This window comes from Bombyx mori, chromosome 3 (genome assembly GCF_030269925.1).
Source record: "Bombyx mori chromosome 3, ASM3026992v2".
In the NCBI taxonomy this organism is placed as follows: Eukaryota; Metazoa; Arthropoda; class Insecta; order Lepidoptera; family Bombycidae; genus Bombyx; species Bombyx mori.
Window position 1 is genome coordinate 10,265,545 of NC_085109.1, and position 27,383 is coordinate 10,292,927.

The 27,383-nt window shown below is 37.5% G+C and overlaps 2 protein-coding genes and 3 long non-coding RNA genes across 5 annotated transcripts in view; 3 read left to right on the forward strand and 2 right to left on the reverse strand.

The window, feature by feature from the left end:
- The window catches only part of LOC134201507 (uncharacterized), a 45,874-nt gene extending 32,039 nt beyond the window's left edge, over positions 1 to 13,835 (reverse strand). Inside the window, exon 1 of the long non-coding RNA XR_009976843.1 lies at positions 13,698 to 13,835. This is a non-coding gene — a long non-coding RNA (uncharacterized LOC134201507). The remainder of the gene's footprint in view (positions 1 to 13,697) is intronic.
- LOC100302603 (enhancer of split mbeta-2) overlaps positions 1 to 27,383 on the forward strand; it is a 261,515-nt gene that overhangs the window by 207,016 nt on the left and 27,116 nt on the right. The gene's annotated exons all lie outside the window — the stretch shown is intronic.
- On the forward strand, positions 1,081 to 26,373 carry LOC134201509 (uncharacterized). The gene is made up of 2 exons (XR_009976848.1): positions 1,081 to 1,237; positions 25,555 to 26,373. It is a non-coding gene; the product is annotated as an uncharacterized LOC134201509 (long non-coding RNA).
- On the forward strand, positions 15,319 to 16,587 carry LOC100302605 (enhancer of split mgamma). The gene has a single exon (XM_004931667.4). The coding sequence runs from the start codon at positions 15,413 to 15,415 to the stop codon at positions 16,157 to 16,159; it is 747 nt and encodes a 248-aa protein (XP_004931724.1). The 5' UTR covers positions 15,319 to 15,412; the 3' UTR covers positions 16,160 to 16,587.
- On the reverse strand, positions 18,723 to 24,812 carry LOC119630406 (uncharacterized). Its single transcript, XR_005246164.2, has 3 exons — positions 24,088 to 24,812; positions 19,778 to 19,937; positions 18,723 to 19,468 (listed from the first exon to the last, which is right to left on the reverse strand). It is a non-coding gene; the product is annotated as an uncharacterized LOC119630406 (long non-coding RNA).

Consider the following 27,383-nt stretch of genomic DNA (forward strand, 5'->3'; position numbering starts at 1 on the left):
CATTCATTTCACATCAATTTCACATTTAATTTTTTTTTCATTTATACATGTATATAATTTGATCACATAAGAATACTAACATTCATTTATCGCGCGATAAAAAACCCACCCTATTTTATTCATTCATTACTAACAAAATGTTATTAAATGGTTTTTAAAATAAACTGAAATAAAGTATAAATAAATAAGTAAAATAATCACATCGTGTTTAAACCATAACCAACATCTACATTTTAATATCAGTACTCAATACTGATGGTAGGGTAGAATGAGAAAGTGAAACAATGCAATAAAACATTTAGAAGCGCCATAGTCTAGTAACATTATATTAATGTAATATTATATTATCTAATGTACGGAATTCGACAATATGCACTGACACATAAAAATTGCAACACAATCTTTTTTGGTTTATTATTGACAAATAAAAAATGGTATTGCTTAACTGTTCTTCCTATTCATTACTTGAATAGAATAGGAATATAAAAATAAAGTTATTGTCTTGGAAAATAAAGACCACTGGTGTTAGTTACCATATTCCCTGCCCCTTTTGTACGGGTGATTTGCTTAATTATTTAATTTGTCTATCTGTTTATAATGAGGGCTGGGTATGTTGGGATCGTATAACTCAATACTATTTGTTGTTGTATTTATTTAATTATAAATAATTTTCACGTTACGTACCTACTTAAATAAACTTATACGTTTAAATTTACTGGAAATTAAAAATACGTGAGATTGCGAAAAAACTGTCTAAAATTATTCACAGCCAAAGCTATGTCTGATTTTCTGTAAATATCTAAAGATGCTCACGGCCTACCTGTCGTTAAGCGGCGACCTTTAATTATTAGTAATACACGTTTTTTTTTAAAGATTGTATGGCCCGGCAACGTTACCTTTAAGCCGAGTACAAGTTTTTTCCGTATTCATTACATTTAGTTTTAAATACAAAAAAAACTTTCTTTAAATTTAGAACAGTTAATTCCCAAGTTAAGCCGAGCAAATCCGCAGCATACCCTTGCTTACATAACCGTGATAATGACCACACAAATTAGATTTTTACTTTTGCATTAATGTTTATTTTGGCACGTGTTCTCTATAAACAGAAGTAGGTTACATGAACGCGCTACACGTGTTGCATACTGCTGACGTTATCACATACTTTGGACATAGGAGTTTTATGCGACGCATTTTGCAATTGTCACTCTTTTTATGTATATAACAAGAAAACTTGTCGGTAAGTTTTTATAAATTAATTAATTTAGTTTTAAATAGTTCCATTTCTAAAGGTTTGATAGATCGTTAGCATTATTTGCTGATTGAGCCGTGTTGTGAAAGAGTTTGTACATAAATGTCAAACAGGCACTCGGAGAAGGCACTTGTGTTATAACGTCCAATAAAAGTTTATCAACGGTTTTACCGTGAGCTCAATCAACGTACTACAGCAATGAAAAATAGTATAAATCAGTGAGGTTTTCAGGCTCACATTAATGACAAGTGCGGAGTGAACACTACAGACGAACGCACGAGTCGTTAGTGGTTTGAGGGAGCCCACTGAGTTTCTAGTGAACTGAAATTCATACCGGATCTTGTTAGTAGGTCGCGATTCCGATCCGGTGGTAAATTTTGCGAAGTACTGCTGTTGCTAGAGCTAGTTTTTTTATTGCTTAGTTGGGTGGACGAGCTCACAGCCCACCTGGTGTTAAGAGGTTACTGGAGCCCACAGACATCCACAACGTAGATGCGCCACCCACCTTGAGATATAAGTTCTAAGGTCTCAAGTATAGGTACAACGGCTGCCCCACCCTTCAAACAGAAACGCATTACTGCTTCACGGAAGAAATAGGCAGGGTGGTGGTATCTACCCGTGCGGACTCACAAGAGGTCCTACGACTAGTAATTACGGAAATTATAATTTTGCGGGTTTGATTTTTACACGATGTTATTCCTTCACCGTGGAAGTCAATCGTGAACATTTGTTAAGTACGTATTTCATTAGATAAATTGGTACTGGTCTGTGGGATTCGAACACCGTTGCATCGCTGCATTAGAATGCACCGGATGTCTTATCTTTTAGGCCACGACGACTTATCGGAGTCTATGGACTTCATGACGTCAATACCGCCACCCACCCGGAGACTGGAGGTCCGTCTCCTATTATAGATGTTCAGACGTTAAAATCGCCCTACGATACTTCACCCGTTGCCTGAAGTAGGTGACGAAATTCTCCTCGTTATGTCTCCGATAGCCACATATCATTCAAAAGAACATGGCCTGTGGTAGCTACCTATACTCGCCAACAACATTCTACTGTGATACAAAAAATTAAAAAAGAATACGCTTAAATATAAATAGAAAACTAAACCATTTTTCCCCGCGCAATCATAGTCATGGTGATCACCCCAAAGATCCAAAACTATTGCATTGTCATTAGTTCTTATTTGATACGTCAATTTTAGAGTTAAACAAATATCTTTAAGTTAATGATAATTTATATTACATACGTAGACAGATCACGCAAATAAAAGCGTATTAAAAATAAACATAAAGGCTCCGAGTAGTAACTATACGATCTATAATTATTATGAAGACAAAATTCTCATAATCTACAGTACTAGTTATCAGAGAACAAAGCCGCCGCGCCAGTGATTCCCGCCAGCGAATCTGACACTTTGTTTTATGTTAACCGATCGACGTGACGTTAGTAAATACCTACGTGTCCTGTTTCGCACGTCCGCTCCTGGAGCTCCAATAACGAACTGGTGCGAATTTATTTTAAACACCTACCAGAGTAGGTAACACGAAAATGAAATTCAAATTTTATTTCGACGGCGCGTCCTGCGTTTTCCGGGCCTTCATCGCGCACTTACTGTTTGTATTTTTATTATAATTATTGCTTAGATGGATGGACGAGCTCCCAGCCCACCTGGTGTTAAGTGGTTTACTGGAGCCCATAGACATCCACAATGTAGGGGAAAGTGGGGGAATTGGGAACACTTAACTTCAAATGTTCAAAACTGATAGAAAAAAGTCATAAACCTAATCAACTTTCATTGAAACGTAACCTTTGCTTACCTATCTACTTATTGATAACAAAAAAAAATCTCCAAAATCAACGTTTTATTAAAAATATTAATAAACTAAAAAAACAATAGCGTTCCTTTTTACCTGATACCATATGGGGTAATGGGGATCGTCCCGCGGGGGAAATGGGAACGGTACGGGGTAAATAGGATCGACACAATTAAATCCCGATAATAACTACAAATTGTTTTATCAGCATATATCTCATATTAACCTTGACTAGTCTCACCTGCAGTGCATTTTTCAGGTGCCCAGGGTTTATGTATATGGTGCACATGATCCAATCTTCTGTCGGTGGTGACTCATATTTTTCGTTACACATTATGCAATAAAACTCTTTTTTTTATTGCTTAGATGGGTGGACGAGCTCACAGCCCTACTGGTGTTAAGTGGTTACTGGAGCCCATAGACATCCACAATGTAAATGCGCCACCCACCTTGAGATAAAAGTTCTAAAGTCTCAAGTATAGTTACAACGGCTGCCCCACCCTTCAGACCGAAACGCATTACTGCTTCACGGCATAAATAAGCGGGGTGGTGGTACCTACCCGTGCGGACTCACAAGAGGTCCTACCACCAGTAATTATGCAAATTATAATTTTGTGGGTTTCACTTTTATTACACGATGTTATTCCTTCACCGTGGAAGTCAATCGTGAACATTTGTTGAGTACGTAATTCATTAGAAAAATTGGTACCCGGGCCTGGGATTCGAGCACCGGCGCATCGCTCAACGCAAATGCATCGGACGTCTTATCCGTTAGGCCACGACGACTTCGATTGTATTTGCTGCCTTTTTTGTTTACTTACTGGAGTACAGTTCCGAGGTACTTTGGGATTGACGTTTTTAAGTATGTGGGCTGTGTTAACCACACCAGGTGGACTATGATCTCTTGTTTGGTACCACGGGGCATCGCAAAGTTGCCGTCGCCTAAAATATGTCTTGTTGGATCACTCGGATCCACTTTCGGGGCTTTTAGGTCATACTCGTCGATTACGACGAAGGGTTCCGCGAGCGAACTAGACCAGCCCACTGAGTTTCTCGCCGGATCTTCTCAGTGGGTCGCAACTCTGATCCAGTGGTAGATTCTGCGAAACACTGCTCTTGCTAGGACTGGTGTTAACAAATTCTCGCAGGTTGAACCCGTTAGCTCCCCTACCTATCCGGGTGTAACTAGAACAGTCTCTTAGGCTACCAGTGAATAGGTAGTCAAAAAAAAACAAAGATAAAATTACTTATTAAATTACCTATCAAACACAAATTATCATTACAGTGCAAAGGAATAAACAGCATAATAAGCATATTAGAATTAGTGCCTCTCCAACTAAATAAGGCAATACAGTTGGGTTAGTTCCATTCAATGGACGATGACATGTACCGTTTGGCGTTTCTTTGTTTGATTCTTTATTAGTGGGAATTTACTGAGGGTTCAATGGGCTTTTTGGAATAAATCAGCTCCAGCAATTGTTTCATTTCCCCTCACTCATGCACCTTCACAGAATCTAAACGGTTAATAGGCCACCAAAGCTACATCTTAAAACTTGGAGAAACACTAACTAATAAAATAAAATAAAATACATAACTTAATTTCCTACATTCACGCCCAAATGTTTTTTTTAATTTTTATTGCTAGATGGGTGGACGAGCTCACAGCCCACCTGAAGCCCATAGACATCTACGACGTAAATGCGCCACCCACCTTGAGATATAAGTTCTATGGTCTCAAGTATAGTTACAACAGCTGCCCCACCCTTCAAACCGAAACGCATTACTGCTTCACGGAAATAAGCAGGGCGGTGGTACCTACCCGCGCGGACTAATAAATGTTTGACAAGTACTCTTTACATCAAGAAGTTTGAGGTCTATCTCTACTAACTGATCGCCGAAAAGACGACTATCCTGGTCAGATCCTCTAGCGTCAATGCGGTCATCTCGGCTCGACCACGCATATTTTAAATATTACCCCAAAAACTCTCGCTGAGCTCTATAAAAATGGGAATTATAAATTATTTGTGGAAGTCTAGCGAAGGTTTAAAAAGTAGATAAATATGAAAATTCTCGGAATTAAATAAAAATAACAATTTTGTTTTTCCTTTGATGTGTTCCCCTTCGGACGGATTCCTTTTGTTTGTTTTAAGTTTATTTTATACAAAAGTTTAGGTATTTTATTTATCGATTGAGGCACTACGAAGTCTGCCGGGTCAGCTAGTTAGCAATAAAAACTAGTTTAAGTAACACAGACAGTACAAAGTAGTTTTAAATCTCTAAGTACATCTCTAAGTACAGTTGCATTTGAGTCAACAACGTCTCGATTCTGTGCATACCTTATAAAGATGTTGGTCGTGATCGGACTTAAACAATACGACCTGAAATCAGTTGATCCTTATATCGCGATGCCATTTCAAACATCAATATATTTATATGTTATACGGCCGTCTGGTGTAGTGGTAAGTGACATGGTCACTACACAAGGGGGTCGCGGGTTCGAATCCCGCCAAGGGAGGATATTTGTATTATAAATATAAAAATGTATTTTCCAGGGTTATGGATGTATATTAAATATATGTATGTGTATAATAAAAATATTACATTTATTTCCGTTATCTGGTACCTGTAACACAAGTTCTTTACGAACTTACCACGGGACCAGTTAACGTGGCGTGATTGTTAGTAAATATTTATTTATTTATTATTATTATTATGTTACGAATATATGAATCATTATCACACTAAATTTGTGCCATAATAAATATCCGTATAAGTGCTTATTATTGGCTGGCTAAGATATACTTGAGGGTAATGGTTCAAGCCCTTGCTTTTGCTCTTTTTTCCCTATCTATTAGCTGGTAGCCTAGGTAGGTAGGTAGCTATTCCATCTACGCCCGGACGGCTAGGTGAGCTCACGGATTCAACGGGAGAGAATTTGCTAACACTAGCCCTAGCAAGAGCAGTGCTTTGCAGACTCTACTGTCGGATCGGAATCGCGACCCACTGAGTAGATCCGGCGAGAAACTCAATGGCCAAACCGTTTGCTCGTCTACCTTCGTACACAAGCACAAGACGGAATCTCGATTATACTTGATTTAAAAACTATCGTAATACTGGAACGCGCAAATGGCCCGCGTCAGAAATAAGCGGAATGTCCACAAAAACCGCTTCTGAATACGTCCCGTTGACGATCCACGGTCGTCCTCGTCAGTTTGAGAGCAGCTTTTACAATTTGTGACGAACTGGTATCGTTGATAGTTAGAAGCGATCGGTGATATGTACAGTTGCGCCGGCGTTTGTTTGGATATTTTGTTTGTATGGCGCAGGCGTGGCGGTAGGCGTGAGCGAACGTTGACTTAAAATGTCAATTTTTCTATGTAAACTTTTTATACGGGGATGTGACGAAAAGATATGTCACAGGCAACATTATCGCAGCTTTCAATGTTAGGATCAATATTGGTTCAATTGCGTCAAATTAGCAAGGTACAAAAACTTAATAAGTAGGTGCCGCATGAACTGAACGATCGCCATTGTGACGAAAGCGTATGCCTTGTGTTCTTTAACAGAATTTCGAACCTTATTGTAACTTGAAAATGACAAATACGATTAGTTTTGATAATCGTAAGCTATGTGCCATACCCCACCCCAAACTTGCTCCTTAACAAGTTATGGTCACTGCTTGGTGGTTTAGTCCTGGTATAATTCAACCTAGCTTAATACCAAATGGCGCCAACATTACTGCGAATTTGTAATGCGAGGAACTGGTCATAATGATTGAGAAGCTCGCGAAGATCCAGCCGGGCTTTGTTAAGCACTCGTCCCCGCTGCTTCCACATAATAACACTCGACCCTTGACTTGGCGCATATAATTTTTTTTTTTTTTAAAGCATTGGGCTTAGATTAAAAACTTAAGGTAGCAATGTAAACTTTTTTCTTCTAAAGATTAAATGTATTTGTTTCGAACATCGAATGATAGTACTGTTTCTGGAATACTCTGTATAGTAAATCACTTCTGCTATTTCTTCAGCGAAGTAGTCGTGCATTTCGATTTTAAGACTATCGTAACACAAAACAACTCAACAACTCTCAACAACGTAGGTGACTTGAACTTATTCGCTCATCAATATCTGTATTTATGTCAATACTTCTTTAAAAAAAGGCTTTTTTTTATTGCTTAGATGGGTGGACGAGCTCACATCCCACCTGGTGTTAAGTGGTTACTGGAGCCCATAGACATCCACAACGTAAATGCGCCACCCACCTTGAGATATAAGTTTTAAAGTCTCAGTATAGTTACAACGGCTGCCCCACCCTTCAAACCGAAATGCATTACTGCTTCACGGCAGAAATAGGCAGGGCGGTGGTACCCACCCGCGCGGACTCACAAGAGGTCCTACCACCAGTAAAGCATTTTAACCACTGATTCTAAATATATGTACGTTTTCAATTTAAATCTAAAAATAAATTCTAGAACGTTGTTTGAACGAAATTGCATTTCAAATCGGTTTGAATGCATCTGGCTTACTTGAATAGAAACATTTTTTATTTTAGTATCTCCTTCGATTTTCGCGAAGCGTGGACATAATTAAAACTCCTTGCACGGTTTAAAGTTGCGCTTTTTTTAATGCTATTACATTATTTCCGACGTTTTGATTCTTTCACACTTTTTGTGTTCACGATTGGATTTTTCGACCACTAGTTTATACTAAACTAGCTGACCCGGCAGACTTCGTAGTGCCTCAATCGATAAATAAAAACAACCGACAGGGAATCCGTCCGACGGGGGACACATCAAAGGAAAAACAAAATTGTTATTTTTATTTTTTATTCTGTGCATTTTCATATTTATCTACCTTTTAAACCTTCTCTGGACTTCCACGAATAATTCAAGACCAAAATTAGTCAAATCGATCCAGCCGTTCTCGAGTTTTAGCGAGACTAATGAACAGCAATTCATTTTTATATATATAGATAAATGATTGTACTCAAAACATGTAGGTAGATCTTTCTGCCCCTGATTTGACATTAACTTACGTGGCTTGCGACTTCCAAACGTCCGTTCGACGTTCACACCTGTTTACCAGTACTCCATACAATAAACATTCTTTCCATATCAAGTGCGCTAAGTAAATATTAACGTTCTAATGTTGATTTTTATAGATTAGACTCGATATTCTGTATTGTGTCAATATGGTATCGAAGCGAGCAAGTTTAGAGGTCGATACACCCGAAAGTTTTTCAATGTTTGTCTATCAATACCTTGGAAAATCTGCGTTACATAAGAGAACCAAAAAGATGAAAAACAATTTTATGCATAGTATTATACATTTTTTCTATTACTCCAAACAGAACAGATTATTTTGGTTTACTTGTAAAATATCCTACCATTAAAACCGTGTTACTTCGCAATAGAAATATATAGGATGATAAGACGTACCCACCTCCTGTCTGGGTAGTTCTAAAACGAACGAATAAAAACTCCCTGACAATTAGCATATTTGGAATTTGGAGGGCCTTAAATACCATACTTGGGTCCGCGGCTCCCAACACCTGTGGCTCGTCCAGTACCACATACCCTGTACAACCTGAGACGCAATCATCTCGTAGGAGGTTCAGATTCAAGTAATCCCTTATTCATAAAAAATAAAAAATAAACTATATAAAAAAAGGTTCGAATTTTGGTTCAAAAACAAAAAGGCTCACTTGCAATCGAGATTGTTGACCTATGTTCTTATTGCCTTAATCTTACATCAATCAAAGTACGGTGGAACTTCTTAATAATTTTGAATTAAGAAGAAAACTGAATTTGCATGGTAAATTCGTTTCTTTTATTTGTCAGTTTTTTTGTTTAAAGAAAATTTATTTGAAGTACTATTGTAATGGTTCCAGCCCACCTTGGACTCTTCGCTTGTAGTCATCAGAAATTCAGACATGGAATCGAAGTCTCAATTGCGAAACGGCTGCCCCGTCCTTCGACACTGATCGCAAGATTACATTGTGGCAGAAATATGCCCATATGTGATGACAATACGCCTCACCACCGGTTAAAGGTTAAGAATCATACTATGCAAGTATATTACATTATCCGGTAAATTTACAACACCCATGGAAAGAAATAAGGTGTCGCTATTACTAGGCCGAGACCACACAATTCTTATTAAGCATATCATATAAGAAGATGATTAAGATGCATGAAGGCAAAAGACGAGAACGATGAAGGCGGTTTTCCTTGTGGAAGGACGTCTTGTCCGCACGGGTAGGTACCACCTATTTCTGCCGTGAAGCAGTAATGCATTTCGGTTTGAAGGGCGGGGCAGCCGTTGTACTGTTAAAAAAACTGAGACCTTACAACTCATGTCTCAAGGTAGGTGGCGACATTTACGTTGTAGATGTCTATGGGCTCAAGTAACCACTTAACACCATGTGGGATGTGAGCTCGTCCACCCATCTAAGCAATAAAAAAAAGGCAGAGGTTGAACCCTCACGCGCTGGATTGACCTCATCACCAGCGCTACGAAAGCCACCACAGCACAATGTGCTCGCAATGCCAACAGCCGCTTTTTTTTTGGCCCACCTATTCTAGTAACCTCGAGGGGTTATTCTAAATTCGCCGAGCTTTTAGGAGAGCTCACGGGGCTCAAAACTGACGACGTTGCTAACACGAACCCTAGCAAGAGCCGTGCTTCGCAGAATCTACCACCGGATCGGAAACGCGACCCACTGAGAAGATCCGGCGAGAAACTCAGTGGGCTGTGGCTGTGGGTTAATTTACGATGACCGGAGCCGCCTCCAATGGAGGAACATCGCTCATCGTGCGACAACGAGACGCAACCCTGTCCATCGACAGGCACGACTGTTCTGCCAAGAGTATCCGACCAGGAAGAATGCATATATCTGAAAGGCCGTATCACCACTTGATTGCGGTGCGCGATAATATGTATTAGTCAAAACCACAGATCATAGAAACAAGTGAAAACTATGTTTCTATGATCTGTGGTCAAAACGGTATTTCATTGTATAAGAATGTCGTATCACCCGTGCAAATAGACACATCGATAAAGATCCTAACAACAGAACAGCTACGTGATGACCGTCACAAAGCTTTAGTCTTCGAATGCAATGTACCTATTGATATTTCAAACGTAATGAGAACTTCATTTAAAAGCTGTTTTACACATAGTTCGTTAATTAATAAAGAAGAATAATAATAAATAACTGCGAACTGCTGCACTGCACTGCAGAGACTGACAGACATACTTATATACGTTTAAAAATATGCATATATAGATAATAAATAGATAACACACGCACAAATGCGTACACGCGCACACGTGCACGCACAAACACACACACGCGCACACGCACAAACATACACACACGCACACACGCAGACGCACACACACACACACTCACACACACATATTATATTCCCTCTTCAGTTGTACGAACAGAATGAAAAACAAGTTATATACAAATATAACAGGAAAATATTAATAAAAACGATTAATGGTTAAAATAAACAAATATTTTATTAGAAACAAAGAACGCGATCGATCATAAGCAATTTTAGCATTCTCTTTTTGCATGCCACAAAAATAAAATCGAGTCGATTCTAGAAGTTTGGAAAAAAACCTCTGACATTTTCGTACGCATTTACTTATATGTTAAAGCTACAAATATGTATACCGTTTTTCTAACACTTCCTTACCAAACCTTGACTTTTGCTAAATTCGAATGTCTTCAGAGTTGACCGGAAGATATTGAATTTAGCAAGCTGACTGTTAGTGGTCTTTAGATTTTTATGAGTGAATGAATATAGTTGTGCTGATTTAGAAGTTTAAGTTTTTATGAATTTCTTTCGCCACAAATCAAATCAAATCAAATCAAATCAAATCAAAAAAGTTTTATTCAACATAAATGAAAGTACATACTTGTTGAACGTCAAAAGAATTACCGCCAATTCACAAGAATTAGCCTCCGTCCTGAGAAGAATTGGCAAGAAACTCAGCGGGCATGTTTTTTTTTTTTTTTTTTAAATATTAGATTTTTATTTTTATTTTAAATATTTTTTTTTTTAAATATTCATATTACAATAAATAATTATAACATAACAATTTTACAATATTGAAATTCCCGGAGCGAGCAACTCATTCCCACTTTGTGCAATCTTCTAGATAATCATTGACTTTGACACAGACCTTAATATTCGCTATTGATTTGAATTTAATACTTCTTCCGTACCTCTCTTACCGTTTCTAAGAAAAACCGTAAAGAACAGACGGACAGACGCAGAACAAGGTGATTTTATTATGGTTTCGTTTTCCATTTTAGGACTGGGATCCTAAAAATTACTAGATGCTCACTGGTGGTGGAATGTCTTGTGCCAGCACGGTTATGTGCTACCATTTCGCATCCCCGATCCTGCGGAAAGAATGGAAAGCAGTCGACGTCGCCCAAAACACGTCATCTCGGATCCTCCCGATCCACTAACGGTGCTATTAGGTACCTCAAGCACCGGTCACCGTTCTCGTCGAACCCGTCGCTTGCGACGAAAGGCTCGACGAGTAAATTAACCCTCAGACACAGCCCACTGAGTTTCTCGCCGGATCTTCTCAGTGGGTCGCGTTTCCGATCCGGTGGTAGATTCTGCGAAGCACGGCTCTTGCTAGGGTTCGTGTTAGCAATGTCGTCAGGTTTGAGCCCCGTGAGCTCACCTACTAGTTAAGGTTACGCTGGAATAGCCTCTCAAGGCAACCAGCTTAGGTAGGAAAAAAAAAGCTACCGTTTCGCTTATTTCGACCACGAAGCCGTCATGCGTTTCGGCTCGAAGAGTGGGGTAGCCTTTGTATTATAAAACTGAAACTTAGAATTTATGTCGCAAAGTGGATATACGTTGTTGATGTCTAAGGGCCCGCTAACCACTTTACATCAGATGACACGCGAGCTCATTCAACAGCGCAGTAATAAATAAAAACATTCGTAAAATAGTAAAATATAATATCATCTCATTTGTGAACCAATTTTATATAATGGCAATGCTTTAATGCTATTTTCTTACATATGACTGACCTCGACCTAATTTATAGCAAGCATTAAGTCATGGAATTGAAAATGTGATCTGCTCTCCAACTCATTAGTGTACTACTATCATAAATAAATTAATTAATATTCGTGTGCGACTTTCAATTATTACAATATACAAACTGTTTGATTTCAGGCGACACTTCGTCCCTACCCTGTATTGTTCAGATGGAGTTAAAAATCCTAAATTACAAAAGTTATAGTCGTATTTTATACTAAATACGCTACAAATACGTGACACGTCATCTTCTTTCCTAGGCGGTATCGCTCTTCACAGAGTGGCCGTGGTCATCACTTCAGGGGTTGGAAGTGAGCTTCACAACACCCCACCACTCCTCTCTGACGGCCGCCCTCCTCGTTCACTCGTGTAATGATGATGAGCCATTTACCGCCGCTTTTATCTGGTCAGTCCACCTCATAGGCCTGGTATCCCCACCCCTCCCCCGGCCGCAAACACGTCATAATGATGGTATTTTTATTGATATTGTGACATTAAGCCACTCGTTTTATTTCCTCTTTGTTTTACGTCACAAGTAGCGGGAGTCGCATTTGGTCCATGTCAGTTATTTAGCTCACCTACGTGGTTTGATTTCGTTTATGTTTTGTACAAAACACGCGATATTTAAGTTTATAACGTCAGCACATGACGTCATCCAGCCAGGAATTTACTTCTATTGTCGTAAAATAGAAACGTGATAGAAAAAATAAGGAGCCAATGCCGGGTGGGTCGAGCGTCCTTCGTCCTTGCGTCAGCAGTCAACAAAGCACGGTGCTCACGCGCTAATGTATTCAACGCGGCGATTGATGAAGTATAAAATTTCTTAGTACCGTCTCACTCACAATGGAATTATGATAATTTATCGGTTGGCTTGTGCCGGCCGAGTGTGTGGGAACGCGCGCGGCACGGGCTTTCCCACGCTGCCTCCTCGCGGAGAACAACGTCTCATCAGACCCTAGTTAAGCTGTCACTTATGTCTTTATGCTTCAGAGTGTCGGATTGTTGTTGGCTTCGTAGAGTCGTAACCGCCTAGCGAGAGGTGCGTTCTAGTATATTTTCGCTTGTACAGAAGTCCGCGTAGTCGCTTAGGATGTTTCGTAGTCGGCGCGCGTAAGACAGAATTGGAGTAAGTAGCGTCACGGCGGCTTCAACCGCACAATGGGTCGGTGTCGAGTCGACTAGCGGTGCTGGGAACGACTCACACCTTTGCAAGGTGATAGTCTACGATATTGTTTCGGCTAATTAGGATTGATGTTTTATTTTTTCTGAAGTCATTACCGTTACACTTCTCCTGATTTTACTACACTACTGATTTAATAAATTGAAACGTTTATATTATTCTTATTAAAAAAGAAAATTACGTTATTGATTGACCGTAATTAGTCAACTATTATCGCTTTTGCGACAAATGATTAAAGACGTTAAGTATATTTTATCGTGTAAGTCGATATAAAACACGCAATATGTTTTTCGATAAATATTTTCATAAAAATACCAAAGTCTCCTCTTCTCTAAGAACTTTTAAAATTAAATTAAAAACACTTACCACTGAATTCGATGTACTGGTCGGAATATCCCAACCTATGCCGCACAGTTTAAATAAAATTGTGTTAGGTACTAAAATATGAAATGCAACAGTAATTTCTGTTCGTCAATCTGTCTACATGACCGAGAGGCGATAACACGCCTGCGACGAGGTCTTGTGTGCGGCCCGCCTAGAGCCTAGGGCTGTCAACAACGCTTAAGAAGATTCGTTTAAATATTCTCTGTGGGATATGAAAATTTAATTGAATGTTTAAAATAAATCTATATACGAGTATAAAAACTCCATCTTGATGAATATGACTTAGGTAAATTTTTGCTACGCTTTAAGTTATTAATATTGATGAAAATACAATAACAGTGTTATTAAAATTAGACTCATAAAACAGAGCGTATATAAGATTTCATGTATTCTTACATTTACTTAATATTAAGTATACGAGTGAGTATTGTTCGTTTTCATTGCATACAGCTTTTTCGCAAGATAAAATACTAAAACATTTTTCATAATGATGATGTTCACACATTCATACGTCATTAAAACAGTGTAGTTCGTTTTACTTTATGAATAAAATAAGTAACAAACATTTAGTTTGTTTCGGAAATCTAATAAAATCTTTTTTGTTGATTTTAAACATATTATCCACAAAACTAGCAAGTTCAATTGAAAACGTTAAAGCTGAATTAGATTTAAAATGTAAAACTTAAAAACTATTCAATGATTTCCTATGATTTCCTATAATCAAAATATTGCCTTAGTAATGTACGAAATACTATACTATAGCTTCTAATGTCATTGTTACTTTATGAAGTGTACTGTATATGACGTCATTGTTGACGAAGCGTAGGGGAAGCGTCTTGTCTTGCGTCTAGGTGTGGGGAGCGCGTGGGAACCCGTGCGTACCAGGTGACATCAGCCAAGACCCTCCCTGGATTAGTTCGAACAGCTGGCCTTGTATCGCCAAGCAACTAACGTTCTACAGAATCGATTTTATGTCGCTGAGAATTTTATTAAGCACATCTCTTTGCTGTCAGTGAACTTTGTAACGAAATTAAATGGTGATTTGAAAATTTATAAACATTACTGCTAATTATTGTCTTTGGTACGCAGATTTTATCTAAATGAATACTCCGATGAAATACGTTAATTCATATCAAACAGTCCGGATAATTTTAGCTGATGTGTTATTATTATATTCATTGCAGTTTAGCACATTATAACTCCTAAAATTATGTAGGTACTAAGTAATACAAAGGGGAAGTAAAAATCACAAAAATGCAAATTGCAATGCATCGTCATTTTAAAACTAACAGAATCTTCTTTTTCATACAAATTCATAAAATTTAATATAAAACTTTTTGATATTTTGATTTGAATTAATTTGTGAATGTATATATAGAATGTAACTTACCTACTCCTACCCAGAGAAGAACCGCAAAACCAACTCCTCGTAATTGCCATTTTTATTTTATTTTCCTATTTTTACAACAAAAGTTCAATGCTAAATACAGCGCTGCTTGATTCGCCCAATAAAATCTAATGCAATAAAAAAAGTAAATTAAATAAATTTATATTATATATATTTTAATTTAAAAGTGTGTTTAGCACCCCTAGTTTTATCACGGGCGTTTTGCCACAATCGGTGCAGGGCGCATAAAAGCAAAGCGGCGGGCGGCGCGCGCGCCATTCGCTCTCAGACAGCCGCGCGCGCAACCCAAATGATACTACCCGTTCGGAGTATGTCGCCGTCGCACGGCGTCTTTCATCCTCCACACGAACAGCCTGATGAAGAACCCGTATCCAGAACGTATCAGTACAGAAAAGTGATGAAACCGATGCTCGAAAGGAAAAGACGAGCCCGCATCAACCGCTGCCTCGACGAATTAAAAGACCTCATGGTGACAGCTCTACAAGCAGAAGGGGAGAACGTCTCAAAGTTGGAAAAAGCTGACATCTTGGAACTCACAGTGAGGCATCTACACAATCTGAAGCAACGCGGACAGCTAGTTGTGAAACCTGAAATGTCTTACACAGAACGTTTTCGTGCCGGTTTTACTCAGTGCGCTACGGAAGTGTCTCAATTTATTGCAAATGCAACGTTGGCTGCCAATGCGATGCAGCGGCAGGGACCGGTCGATCCTCAAGCAGGAGCGAGACTCCTGCAACATTTAAGCAACTGCATAAGGAGATTGGAAAATTCACAAGTTGTGCAGCCTCAGCCAATAGCGCCGAATGGTGTTGCAAGACCGACTCCTCTGCAGCCCATAGCTCCTGCGCCTCAGACACATCAGGGTCTGATGCCCGTCCAGAGGATGCATTCTCCGGAGAGAGTCATGAAGAGACCGAACGAAGGTCCGGTGGATGCGGAAGCGCAGGTCGCGAAACGTGCGTACGCGCCGCCTTCCCCGCCGCACAGCCCCGCCTCCGAAACTGACTCCGCCCAGTCGATGTGGCGACCCTGGTGACCGCTACTGCCTCTGCTGCTGCTCCTCATGATCTCCCATGCCTCGCACTGTGCGTGATATACCATAGACTATTATTTCCTTTTTGTTTTTTGTTTTAAAAACGTTCCTAGAACCGAAGTGTGTTGTTTGATTGTTTTCATTGCTTGCTTGTTGAAGTTTTTTTTTTAATATTTTTTTTAATTAATACGAATAAAGTAAGGTTCTTTTTTTGACATAAATTTGTTCTTTTTAAATTCTACTACTAGCCTGATCGAAGACAACTTCAACATTTTCCACGTCGGTAAAGCATTTAAATTGTTTCTTAGTTTAGTGTAGCACCTAAGTTACCGCTGTGATATTAATCGTTAAATTGATTATGAATGCTTTTAAAAATCATATAATTTAGCTTAGGTAAGTACTTTGAAACTTAATAAATATGTTTTCAATAACCTATTTTGTTTCTATGAATGATTGCGAGGAGGAAATCCGGAATGTACCTTAAAATTAGAACCTCAAATCTCTTTAAATAACCCAACTATCAAACTCACTACAAAATTGATAACCTAAAACTTATTTAAAGAACACACATTATCTCTTCCCGTTAATATTTAAACGTCAATTAGGCGGATTTCATTTTACCCAATTAACTCGGCTTCAGTTTTAATGAATCATTTTCATACAATCAACCGCTAACGAACTGTACTTGGAGCTCAAGCGATATCCTTCATTAGGCCTCACGATTTTAAAGTGCATAATCGCGCGCTGCACTCGTGTCTGTTATGAATAATGTGAACGAAGCCAGTTATCGTTAAATAATCAAGATAATTTCTTTGTACCTAAATGTCTGTTCTCACGGTGTCCGTTTTCATGCTACGCACAATAATTTCGTAATGAAGTCATGCTGCGGCTTACTCCTCATTAGCCTATCACACTATCGCACAATTCATCTTTCGAAAGAACGTGGAAATGCTGTCATCAATAGGATGACGAAATTTCAGATAACAGTAGGGGCTATCGTGTCGCCATCAAATTGATCAGAACTTATTAAACATATTGCTAATGGATTTTTGTTTAAGTTCTATTTAATCTAAATTTCGCTAGTTCAAGCAACGTTAGCTATAGTTTATAACTTGGCTGTGACCGTGTCCAAGAATGGCCAGTAACCGCAAAACCGAGTGGGTTCCAAGGCCTATCTGCAGTTATGTAGTATATTACAAAGCCTGCGTATGCCAGACTTTTTAACATCCAAACCGCATTAAAAATGAGATAATGATGTACATTTATATGTTTAATCGAGGGAAAAAAATGTATTTCAACAAAACAATCAGTGTGCTTAGTGCGAGTTTTTTAACGTTCTCGATAGCGTAAAAGTTAACTCAAATTTGTATGCAGTTGGAACAGCGTCCCTAGCGGCAAACGTTCCAACTCAATACAAATTTGAGATAACTTTTACGCTATCGAAAACGTTAAAAACTCGCACTAAGCACACTGGTCTCCATACAGACATACGCGCGTAGTGGGTCTTAAAAGGCGATAAGAGCCCTACCGGAATACAAACCGTACAGACAGCAGAAATGCTCGTTACAGATAACACCTTCACTGATAAGTAAAACACCAGGTTAAGTTGCATATTTTCACGCTTTTTATATAATAAAAGTTTGCAAGCTCATACAGATTTGCCGTTTTTGCCCAACCGTTAAATGAATACCTACCTAACGTCATACATGAGCCCGCAGAGTTTCTTGCCCGATCATCTCAGCGGGTCGCAATTCCGATCCTTTATTAGATATATTCGCGAAGCAACTACCTTTGAGCTGTTAGGTCTCCTTCGGAGGTGCTCGGGTAGCTGTTAGCAAACCCTACCCCTCCTGTCTGAGTCCGCGGTCACTCACCTGTTCTGGCGAAACTAGAAGATCTTTCGGGCCATCAGTAATGCTTCCTATCTAAAACTATAATATATACAATGAAACTGAGGCTTCAACTTCATATTAGGTCTCAAGGTATGTGACGCCGACGGCATCTATGTTGTAACATCCATTGGCTCTGTAAACCAGTACATACTGCGTGGAGCGTTACCTAGTTCTCCTAAATAGAAGGAAAAAAACCAAAAGATTATGCGAGCTAGTATTAATAGTATCATTTTCACTTCATTTAATCATCTTTCTCACTAATGTGTTTCTTTCCAGTTAGCCTGAGACCATGTTTTCCGAAATTGCCTACCTCTTTCCTAGCAATGTCTCCAAAGTAATGTAACATTCACTTGAAGCAGAACCTTTCCTTGTCATTGAGCTGAACACGCATAAGTAAGTTGGTTTGAAATTATGTCCATGACATTCAGAACATCTTCCACCAGCACCAAATTTCAAAAACATGCATCGGGCATTTGCGTCCCGCGTACGCATTTGCTATTTGATCACGTCATTATGGTCGGTTACTTTTGACAGAGCACTCGTGGACATGTGGAATCCTTGATTATTTGATGACATACAATACTATAAATACTACCTTTTCCGTAAGTTTGACGTTTAGGGGAAAGTGGGGGATATACGAACACCTAAGGGAAAACTTAAATAAAACAATGGAATTTAATCACAGATTTTTTTAATTTTTTTTGTTATAAAGTTTACTTATCTGTCTAACTTATTCACTAATCATCATTTATATTTTTTTAATAAACTACAACAATATGAAAGAAAAACAAAACCCTTAGTGTTCGGCTTTGCCGGACATCAGTCGGGTAAATACGAACACCAAGTGGGGTGATTACGAACCAACATTATTAACGACATAGATCACATTTAAAACCCAACGATGTTGACTGTCCGTCAGTACAACTGTCGTGAGCCCATTTTTCGCACACCTAGCACACAATCTAGTCTTCAACGGGAGGATCAATATATTTATCTCTACAAAAAATACAAAAGCAGTCTTTATTTTCTTTTTCGCCTTTTTCTTTTTTTTTCGTATTTTGACTAGTCACTAAATTATTTTTTATATTGTTCAAATTCTTTAATAATATTTGATAGTTCTTGTTTGAAGGTGTTCTCTCATTACATTTCAGTCTTTTTATTTGGGTTCCTTTTTTGCCATCTTTCCGTTTTCTTCTTGATTTCTTACGTTTCCTGATCGTCTGTAAATAAAGGTTTTCATCCAACCATGGCTGTATTAACACTTCTTTCATTAGATGGTCAAAATTAGTGGTTTTTGGAACATTATATGTTTCTGCTGCTTTACGCAGGGAGAGTTTTTGGTTTTAACATCGTCTATAGCCTTTTTGAGATCTTCTAAGCTATACTTCAGTTCGGTCTTTCTTTTGTAAGTACAAGGCATCTGTAATAATATTTAAAAAAAAGTTGAACGGGGTACTAACAAACGGGAGTGGGGTAACGGCGAATGTTCGAGATTGCCCGACATGGAGTGTTCGTCTTTACCCCGCGGAATCGAAAATAATTAAAGGTCAAAAAACAATTTTGGTTACATTTATTTTGCCTACTACATCATTATCATTTAGCTGAGTAATATGTGATTATTCCACTATGTAAAAGCTGAATTATTATTGTAGATCGAAATAAAGTTACATCAACTTGAATTTACCAAAAAATTACATCTAAAACATACAAAATATTGAAAAATGCATACCTTTTTAAGTACATGCGTCCGCATCTCCCGTGTTATTGACTGGCATCAGTGGTGGCGTGATCTCCGAAATGGCGGCAAATAAAATTAGGATATATCTTTCTAACATATTAGAACCATTGAATTCGGCATTACCCAGCGTTCGCGTTTCCCCCACTTTCCCCTACAATAATATAATTTTAATGCAATTGAGATTTCTCAATGTATTTAATAAGGTAGCAATGAACTTATGGAATTTTAAGTCGGTTGCAGAACAAAAGCTAAGCTATAGAGCGAGGCTTATATAGAGAAACTTGAGCTAACTCTAATAGAAAAATTAGTTTTTTTACATGTATAACAACAGTTAAGAAAAAAACAAGTTATGTTTCGTACAATATTTAGGTTTATAGGTATAACGCGCCAAGGGTGCGTGCCGGGTGAATTGAGAGAATTGAGAGATTAACTTAACTCATACAGCAACAAGTCTTAATTTCTTAATTTCAAATATGTCGTCTACTTTACGCAACTAAACTCACATAGTTTGCAAACAACTGTGAAAGGTTTTCCCGGGTATGAGATCTAAGTTGGCATAGCTTAATTCTTGTTCTGCAACTCGCTTCAATTCTGACAACCGCTTAGCAAGAGGCAGACATTAGTCCGCCCACACACGCCAGCATAGAAAAACGATCCGGTATGACATTTAAGGCTGACGTACTGAAAATACCAGGCGCACAAAAATGGTAGGAAATGTTACTCTCTTCGAATTACAATGATTCTTGTAACGGAATAGGGTTTCCGTCAGAGCTTGTACGACACAAATACTAGAGTTTAATTAGCTCGAAACAATTAAGATTGAATCACGATAACATTTACATTAAATACGACGCGCTGTAATTTATTTACGTTTTCCTTTTTCAACTAATTAATATTTTAATTTAGATAATATTTTCTGTTATAATATTCATTAGCTATTAGCGGCATCTTTAAATAAACATATTTATTATTCATGTAACGCGAAGCGATCACTGTTTCCGATGGGAGGCGCACGAGCACTCGATAACTGTGGGAAATATTCCGATGCAGAGTTCGACGGAAGCTTATCGCGACGCTTTCAAATGAACGAAGAATATTTATTATTTTCACATCTAAGTTCTGCGAAGCTCTGTTAATGCTCTGTTATTTCTGGCTGAGCTTTTTTGAAGGGACAGTGATTTCTAGATAGAAATTTAACACGTTAAGTTTATGAATCAATGATGATTGTATCTTCAGAAGGTGTAGTTATAATAGGTTAAATATTACTAGAATACTACTACTGGGTAATGAGCCTTTGCTACAAGAGGCCTACTTAAAATATTATTAAGCTGTAGCATTGTTTTCTGCAGATATTAACAGTAAATCTAATTTATTGAACGAACAAGAAAAGATAAACGCTTTGTTGAATATTTTATTATATGAACAAGATTAAATACCAAGCTGATAATAATATGTTTTTACAGGCGTATTTCGAGCTCAAGTGTAGGACAACAAATATACTATAACTATAATACTAGCGACCCATGTCGAGCTCAAGTGTAGGACAACAAATATATTATAATACTAGCAACCCGCCCTCGCTTCGATTCGGAAACTGTAATTTATTATTGATTTCGCCACTATTTAATGGATGTTATTATACCTACATATAAAACTTCCTCTTCAATCACTCTATCTATTAAAAAAATCCGCATCAAAATCCGTTGCGTAGTTTTAAAGATTTAAGCATACATAGGGATATAGGGACAGAGAAAGCGACTTTGTTTTATACTATGTAGTGATAATTAAATCTTCTAACTCACATCTTAGTATTAGATTATGGGAATGCTAATGTTGTGATGTCCGTAGATTAAGGCAGCGGTTCTCAACTGACGTGTCGTGACATATCGGTGTTACGCAAACCCTTGTCGAGGGTATACCGACATTTAAAAATACGATGTTTTTATTGAAGGTTACCCGGGGAATTGCATCTCTGGGGAACTTATGGCGTAAATATACAACTTTGTGCTTAGTGTGAGTTTTTTAACTTTCTCGATAGCGTAAGAGTTAACTCAAACTTGTATGCAGTTGAACAGCGCCCCTAATGGCAAACGTAGGCAAACGATCGAACTACATAAAAATTTGAGTTAGCTTTTACGCTATCGAGAATGTTAAAAAACTCGCACTAAGCACATTGCTGACTAAATGTAACTATGGCATTAACTATTATCAATCTTGCATATGAGGGTGTCAAATTTGTAGAGTATGTTAGTTTTTTTTTTTATTTCATTTTTTTATTGCTTATATTGGTGTACTAAATCATGGTCAACCTGGTGTTAAGTATCAGAGCCCATAGACATTAGCAATGAAAAGGTCGTCGCCAACTTTGGGATATGAGTTTTAAGTCTGAGTTTAATACTCGTAGTACGACAACTGTCTCACCCTTCAAACCAGATCGCATTACTGCTTCATAGCAGAAACAGGCAGGCCGGTGGTACCTACCCAGGTGAACTCATAAGACGTCCTACCACCAGTAACTACGCTAATTATAATTTTGCCGGTTTGATTTCTATTACACGATGTTATTCCTTCATCATGGAAGACATTCGTGAACATGTGGTTAGTACGTATTTCATTAGAAAAATTGTACCTGCTTGCGGGATTAGTAGAAAAAGTCAAGTTTCAACTTAATAATTACTAGAGGTACCGCAGTAGTCGAAATTTGACTATAATTAATTGGAATTGTAAGTTTGTACACTATTATGATAGTATTTTATACTTGTATAATCTCAAATTTCGCCAAGACTACACTATAAAAAAATATTAATAAAGACAAACAATATTTAATCTATTCTCAATTTGACCACAGACGTCAAGAGCAAAAGTTTGACAATAAATAGTATGCATGCGTGTGTGCGTCAAATACATGGTATGTAGTGTGTGTAATGTTAATACGTGAAGCAAAAACTTTGTATCTTGTTTTTTTAAGAAAATTGCGCGGACGGAGGAGTATGAAATTTTCCACACTTATAGAGAATATAGAGAAGAAGTGCACAATGCTAATCTTTTTTTAAAAGAATGCATAAAAGATACATTAAATCAATAAAGAAAACATTACACACACTACATACCATGTATTTGACGCACACACGCATGCATACTATTTATTGTCAAACTTTTGATCTTGACGTCTGTTGTCAAATTGAGAATAGAATATGGTTTGTCTTTGTTATTATTTTTTATAGTGTAGTCTTGGTGAAATTTGTGATTATAGAAATTTAAAATACAATCATAATAGTGTACAAACGTACAATTCCAATTAATTATAGTCGAATTTCGACTACTGCATGACCTCTAGTACCTTTTAAAGACATAATAGTGAAAGAGTATCTCTTTTTAATTGTTTCAAGTTCGCTACAATGTTACAAACGACTTGCCATCTTTGTAGTGATGAGTCTTCGGAGACGATTGTGATTAATCAATTCTTTGATGTGTATGTACTTCACAGTGTTGTTATAGCTAGTCAGTTCAGGGATGCTGGCCTTGATATATCAATTAACTTCTTATAATTGTGTATCATGTGTATTGTTAAGTTTTAATATATATATACACTTGTATAAACATAAAATAGAGGTGGATGTAGATATGTGCGTATTATGTTGCTTTTTTTTTGTTGTAAGCTTAAATTACTTTTTTCTTTGTTCATTTTCTACTGTTTGGTTCTGATTTTACCTATTTTTAATATATTATATATATGTTTCGTACTGTTGGTTTCCTAAATAAATAAAAGCTTAATCCTATCTTTCTAACCACTCAAAGACCGGTAGGTGAGTTCACATGCTCAACCTGAGAGAATTGCTAACACTGCTTTTATACCGGTGGTAGGAGCTCTTGTGAGTCCGCACGGGTAGGTACCACTATCCCGCCTATTTCTACCGTGAAGGGTGGGCATGCCGCTGTAACTATACTGAGAACTTAGAAGTTATAACTCAAGCTGGGTGGCGTATTTACATTGTAGATGTCTATGGGCTTCAGTAACCACTTAACACCAGGTGGGCTGTGAGCTCGTTCACCCATCTAAGCAATAAAAAAACCCAGACCGGAGCAAGAGCAGTGCTTCACTGAATCAACCGCCGTATCGGAATCGCGACCCACAGAGAAGATCCGGCGAGAAACTCAGTGGATTTTGTCTACGGGCTAGTTCATACGTCCTAGTCGACGAGTTTGACGAGAACGCTGAGATTGTAACGGTAATCACTTAAATACGCAATTTTAAATTGATAATACACCTTCTTACAGCTATATTTTATCTTATCTTATACCTTTAAACGAGCAATTCTTGTATATCAATATATATGTCGGCAGCGCGGGGCGCCAGTGAGAGTTGAGCGGTAGGTTCCGTTATCACTCGTATTCGATTGAACTCAGTTTAGTCAATAAAGCTTTTTGAATAATAATTATTGCAACTCAACACACACACAACTTTCACAATGACAGGGTAAACCGACAGTTTCGTTGCACATACCGACAAACCGACTGACTGACTGCCAGAGACTCACTGACTGAGACGGACGGAATGACTGTCTGACACGGAATGCCACGACTCTGTCCACGTACCGCCATTTTATAACTGTGGCGTTACGGAGTCTACCCTTCATTTTGTGATATTTATCAAAACAACATTTCATCATTTAAAATAATAATCAAAACCACCGTCTTAATATTACTAAAAGTCGTCAACCACGACACGGCCATTCTGTCACTTTGACGTTTGTGTATCGTTGATATTCCGAACTATTGACCCGGATGCGACATATACATATCTGAATCTCGGAAACGGCTCCAACGATTTTCATAAAATTTAGTATACAGGGGATTTCGGGGGCGATAAATCGATCTAGCTACGATTTATTTTCAGAAAATGTTGTTTTATTCATGTTTTCAATAATCAACTCTTCCCGACATCTATTGGCGAATAACAATACTATTTTTCTTAATTGAGGGCAACTAACCGCTTTAAAGAAACAACAAGATGGCGTTATAAAAAAAAACCGGTCATCGTCTAGTTTCTGTTTAATCAAGCCGCGTTCCCCACAAAGACAATGTCAGCTCGTGTTTTAAACCATCTCACGCAATATTCTCGATCGATTAACGCTCCCATACAGAATCAGAATGAGAGGATGTCCAGCTCCATGTGATATTTCCATTTTTCCAGCATAATATCTTCTCAGCTGGAATTTATTTATACTTTTATGTATTACACCAAAAAAATATTTAGCTCATTAGGCGTTACTAACAAAATGTTTGTAAACTAAAACTACATCCGGTTCGTTATAGGATTTCTTTTAACCGAGATTAAAAGGAAGTAAACGTGCAATGTTTTAATTAAATCTAAATTGACTTTACCTCCTTTGAGAAAACATAAAAATTATAGCATTATTACAGTTTTTTTTTAATAGAATTAATCCTTTCCGAAACACCGGTTACTAAATAAAAATCGTATTTAAATGTTTCTTTTCTATATAAATAGCATACGTATTAATTTTAATGGCGTTTTAAAATGCCAATGTGGTTTTATGTATTGGTAAAATTACTTTGCTATAAAACTGAGACTTAAATCTTACATCTCATACTGGGTGGCGGCATTTACATTGTTGATAATCTCTACGGGCCCCGGTCACTACTTAAAATCAGATTAGCCGTGAGCTAATGAAACCATCTAAGTAATAAAAAAGAAAGTCCAAAATATTGTTCAATAATGTTGATAAACTACCATTATATTGTTGCAGTTTTGTTGATTAAATTTAAAATGCAGTGGCAGCCCTAGCGAAGCAGTTATTAGCGATCTCGCGGGCGCACGCGCACCTAGAAATTAGTTCAACTCGACTCCAATTGGATCGGTTGCGTGAGTCGTGCCGTGGGAAAGCCTGGTGAAAAGAGAACGAAGATTCATTATTTTAGTTTAAGAATTATGTTTTTTTTTTTGTAATTTCAAATGTACACGGAATCTCGAAAGGAAGTCGTAATTGCATTGTTGTAAACTTCATAACTCAATTAAATTTTTTTACAGTCTAATATTTAAACTATGAATTTTTAATTTAAGCTACAGTAATATTAAACAAACGGTCTGGTCATAAATAATGTTAAATTTAAAATGAAGCATTATATTTGATTTTGGAACCTGTCATTCTCATGTGTTTTTTTTTATATTTTGTAACATTAAACAAACGGTCTGGCCATAAATAATGTTAAATTTAAAATGAAACATTATATTTGATTTTGGAACTTGTCGTTCTCGTGTGGATTTTCATATTTTCGCGGTATTATTCGTTAAATATTCTTGTGATGTTACAATGAAGCGGGATTATCAAGACAACTGGATTGCTGTGATAGCATTTCACAAAGTAGATACGTATCCATTTTTTTAAACCCATCTTCTGCTCCGTGTTAGTCAAACGTGTGTGTACCGCGTACAGTGGTACTTCCTTTGTTTATACCAAAAATATCTGTCCGTTTAGGTGCGTAGTATTCATATTAAAAAAGGCAATCCAATCAGTGAAGCGAATATTATCATATTACTGTACATTAAAAAGTAAAACACATAAAAATTGCTTTTTTTAACATTGTCAATCAAGTCCAAAAGCAAGCCCATACTAGTATTAATAAAATTATAATTGACGCTTTAATACTTTTTGATTTATACTGACTTAAAAGAAAAAAAAAATACAAAAAAAAAAGAATTGTTTTTTCGAGTAAATAAATGTTTTCTCTTAACCTCCCATCGCATTGGCATTGACAAACCTGAAAAAGTTTCGTTTTCTTTTCGACTCTACAAACAAACAAAAAACAAAAAAAACAAAAAACATCAAAACGTGATCTTAAGACTGAACAAACATCGCAATCTTTCGCGTAACATGAAAAAGTTCATTCATCAATTGCGGGCAACGAATCGAGAGACTGGCCAAAAAGTAAAAGTAAAACTTTTTCGACTTGCGTCGTCTGCTTCCAGTTTTACGTAACGGCCTTTCGATCGGTCACCGACGCCTTTCATCTCGGTGGCGTACCGACTGGCCGTCCGCGACTATGATTTCGTTTAAATAAATCTACAAGTCGAACCGGGCCCGCTTTGCTAGGTGACAGCTTAATCCGATCGCTACTAATCTACGCAGGACGAATGGCTAGGACAATCTCGGAGAATTAATTTATTTATTTCAGACTAGCTAACCCGGCAGACTTCGTAGTGCCTCAATCGATAGTTAAAAGATCTAAGCTTTTGTATAAAATAAACTTAAAACAAACAAAATAATCCGTCCGACGGGGGATACTTGAAAGGGAAAACAAAAAAACAAAATTGGTTGTTATTTTTATTTAATTCCGAGCATTTTCATATTTGTCTACGTTTAAACCTCCTCTGGACTTCCACAAATAATTCAAGACCAAAATTAGCCAAATCGGTCCAGCCGTTCTCGAGTTTTAGCGAGACTAACGAACAGCAATTCATTTTTATATATATAGACTTTGCATCCACATGAACATTCATTAACAATACCATTTCATATAGTATACCAGAATGAAATAAAAACAATAACCACAATTTTGGAATAAAACAATAATAATA

What these genes read in the sequence shown, in the direction of transcription:
- LOC100302605 (XM_004931667.4), top strand. Translation starts at nt 15,413, where the DNA reads ATGATACTACCCGTTCGGAGTATGTCGCCGTCGCACGGCGTCTTTCAT.